At 36.6% G+C, this 2,500-nt stretch overlaps 2 protein-coding genes across 2 annotated transcripts in view; both read left to right on the top strand.

Annotated features, from left to right (window-relative positions):
- The window catches only part of LOC144436571 (uncharacterized), a 6,129-nt gene extending 5,372 nt beyond the window's left edge, over positions 1-757 (top strand). Inside the window, exon 4 of the mRNA XM_078125390.1 lies at positions 66-757. Coding sequence (XP_077981516.1) covers positions 66-203 — 138 coding nt within the window. The 3' untranslated portion in view covers positions 204-757. The remainder of the gene's footprint in view (positions 1-65) is intronic.
- Positions 758-1,998: 1,241 nt separating this feature from the next.
- The window catches only part of LOC144436184 (uncharacterized), a 10,765-nt gene continuing 10,263 nt past the window's right edge, over positions 1,999-2,500 (top strand). The window contains exon 1 of the mRNA XM_078124904.1: positions 1,999-2,185. Within this exon, the coding sequence (XP_077981030.1) occupies positions 2,176-2,185 (10 nt within the window). The 5' untranslated portion in view covers positions 1,999-2,175. The remainder of the gene's footprint in view (positions 2,186-2,500) is intronic.

Genomic DNA, 2,500 nt, shown 5'->3' with positions numbered 1-2,500 from the left:
ACATACATACATACATACATACGTGACACATTGATTTTCATTCTTTTATTCTTGACTCATTGTAGGCATTTGTTTACCGAGGTGACCGAAAACACGAAACTGCTGACAGATTATCCAGAGCCTCGCTTATCACCTCTATCGTTGGATTAGCGCTCGGAACTTTGACTGTGATTGTGTTCATAATTTTTATAGCTACCCAATAAACATAATATGAAAGCAGGCTATGTTTTCCAATACAATGATGGTACAGAGAGTATTGGTAATAAATTGAATTTACATAAGGAAAGCGCTTTCGTTGATATTTTAACCAGTAGTCGAGTACTATAATCGTAGATTATACTTTCTCACAAGTCAGCGGGATCGCTCGGAGCATCGCTAAAAGGGCTGTTTTGTATGTACCGCTATCTACCGAATAATTGAACATGAATATCCTTGTACTGTGGGCCCTCATCGACTAAATAGGGCTAATCATTCGTTGACGTGTTATTGCAATGCCTCGCCAGTAAGGTAATGGCAAATCTTTAATGTTATGAACACAGCAGAACCAGTGACGTAGACACGCATTGTCGTGACGTAGAACGACCAGGGTATAGCTTTCATATTTTTTGTTTAACATGGATTGTTCATTGTATAATTGACTGTAAACACCTTTGTAACTGTTATAATTGTAATACGTGTCACGTTTAAAGGGATGTCTGTTTTATAACACCATTTATTTACACGTTCATTAAAACTTATCACTGCAAAATACTCTGCATTTGGAGTGCCTATTATATATATGTGTGTGATTTATTACCTGGCATTAAAGTGGCCATATGGATGAGAAATAGGTATTTATTTTGAACTTTTGATTAATAAAACTACATTAAGTTGATTAACGTCTTTTTTCACTTTAAAATAACGAGGAACTTTGCCCAAGTCTGTGTAAAAGGTTTATTATTGTATATAAGGGAATCATTTGTAAACAAGCCGAGTAAACAGTTGTAATCACTTGCAAAATAAAGTAAACACAAACAAACAAGCAAACAAACAAACATAAATAATCAAATTATTGTTTTCCATGATATAGTGACATTCCAACATATGGGGAAACAACAGAACGTGATTACTTGGGTTTCCCTATTGAGTTTGCAAATCACTTCCTGTATGTACAATAAGAAACTTTTAACACAGTTTGTACGGTGTTTTTTTTTGCAATTTATTCAGTGACAACCACAGACTTTATCTATATTGTTTCATATAAATTTTGAGGGTTTTTGTCAAGTAGAAAAGCATACATGTACTGCAGTTGCTTATTCATTCCTAATCCGAAAAAAAGTACTCACATGGCCACTTCAAGATGGGCTGTGAAAACATGCAGTTCTCCTTTATTACAATGCAACTCCTCCTCTAACAAATCCAGTAGATTACACTTGCTACCTTTATCATAAAACATCCGGCTTCCTTATCGGTTCTTGTCGGCTTTACTTCGAGAGTTTTCGTGTATTACCGGTCCCATCTCGACAACACAATTTGTGACGTCATAGAGAATGCTTTAGCATTCAGGCTATAACGACCCTAGTCAACAAATGACTAAAACTCAACAATGTTGAGAAAAAATCCATCACAGATGGTTGTAATAGACATCAGTAAACAGAATTACTACAACCTACAAATCTTAACCGTTACCGGTGTTTACCCACACTACCTGGCAGCACAGAAATTTATTAATTTGCAGTTTCTATATGTGATATGTCCCCATATGTTAGAAATGGGCAACATGAATAAAAACTGCTAGACTCGATATACATAAATATCAAAATCTCTGTCTGTCTGTCTGTCTGTCTGTCTGTCTGTCTGTCTGTCTGTGTCTCTCTCTCTCTGTCTCTCTCTCTCTCTGTCTCTCTCTCTCTGTCTCTCTGTCTCTCTCTCGGGACATGTATCATAAAAGGGAAATGTCCCAAGCACGCATGCGCATATTTGCCCGAAAGTAAAGCCATAAATTAAAGAAACTGACCTCTACTTAAGTTGGTTGGTTGGTTGGTTACATTCAGTTACCTGTCAGAGGGCACTGGATTTTTGTGTTTATAGAAGCAATTCTTATCATTCAGAAGACGAAATCAACAAAGCGTTTTGATCACCGTTATTAGTGAGTTAAAACAGTGGTATCAAAAGACAAATTGAAGTTGAACAGACATGGCAGAACGTAAGTATATACATCTGTCTGGTTGAAAGACTGGACTAAAATTTTCTCCGATGCAATGGCGGTCTTTATCTCCTCACATTGCCTTGTAAGTTGTGTAAACAAGGCACAAAACTCAACGGAAGGTTGTCAACCATTCTACAAAAAACATGATCGTACTGAGCTATTAGTGACATCCAAACATAAATTAGTGATCATTAACAAAAGCTGTTGCTCTGTTTTTGAAAGTTGATGCTTGTCGGGTTTCACCATACTTATATACCTACAGTCGTGGCTCAGACCGCTAGTGGAAATCATTAGTGTGTGTCTAGAGGTATA

The sequence above is a fragment of the Glandiceps talaboti genome, chromosome 6, assembly GCF_964340395.1.
Source record: "Glandiceps talaboti chromosome 6, keGlaTala1.1, whole genome shotgun sequence".
Taxonomy (NCBI): domain Eukaryota; kingdom Metazoa; phylum Hemichordata; class Enteropneusta; family Spengelidae; genus Glandiceps; species Glandiceps talaboti.
The sequence above is the reverse complement of the archived record's forward strand: the minus strand, read 5'-3'. Positions and strand labels throughout refer to the sequence as shown.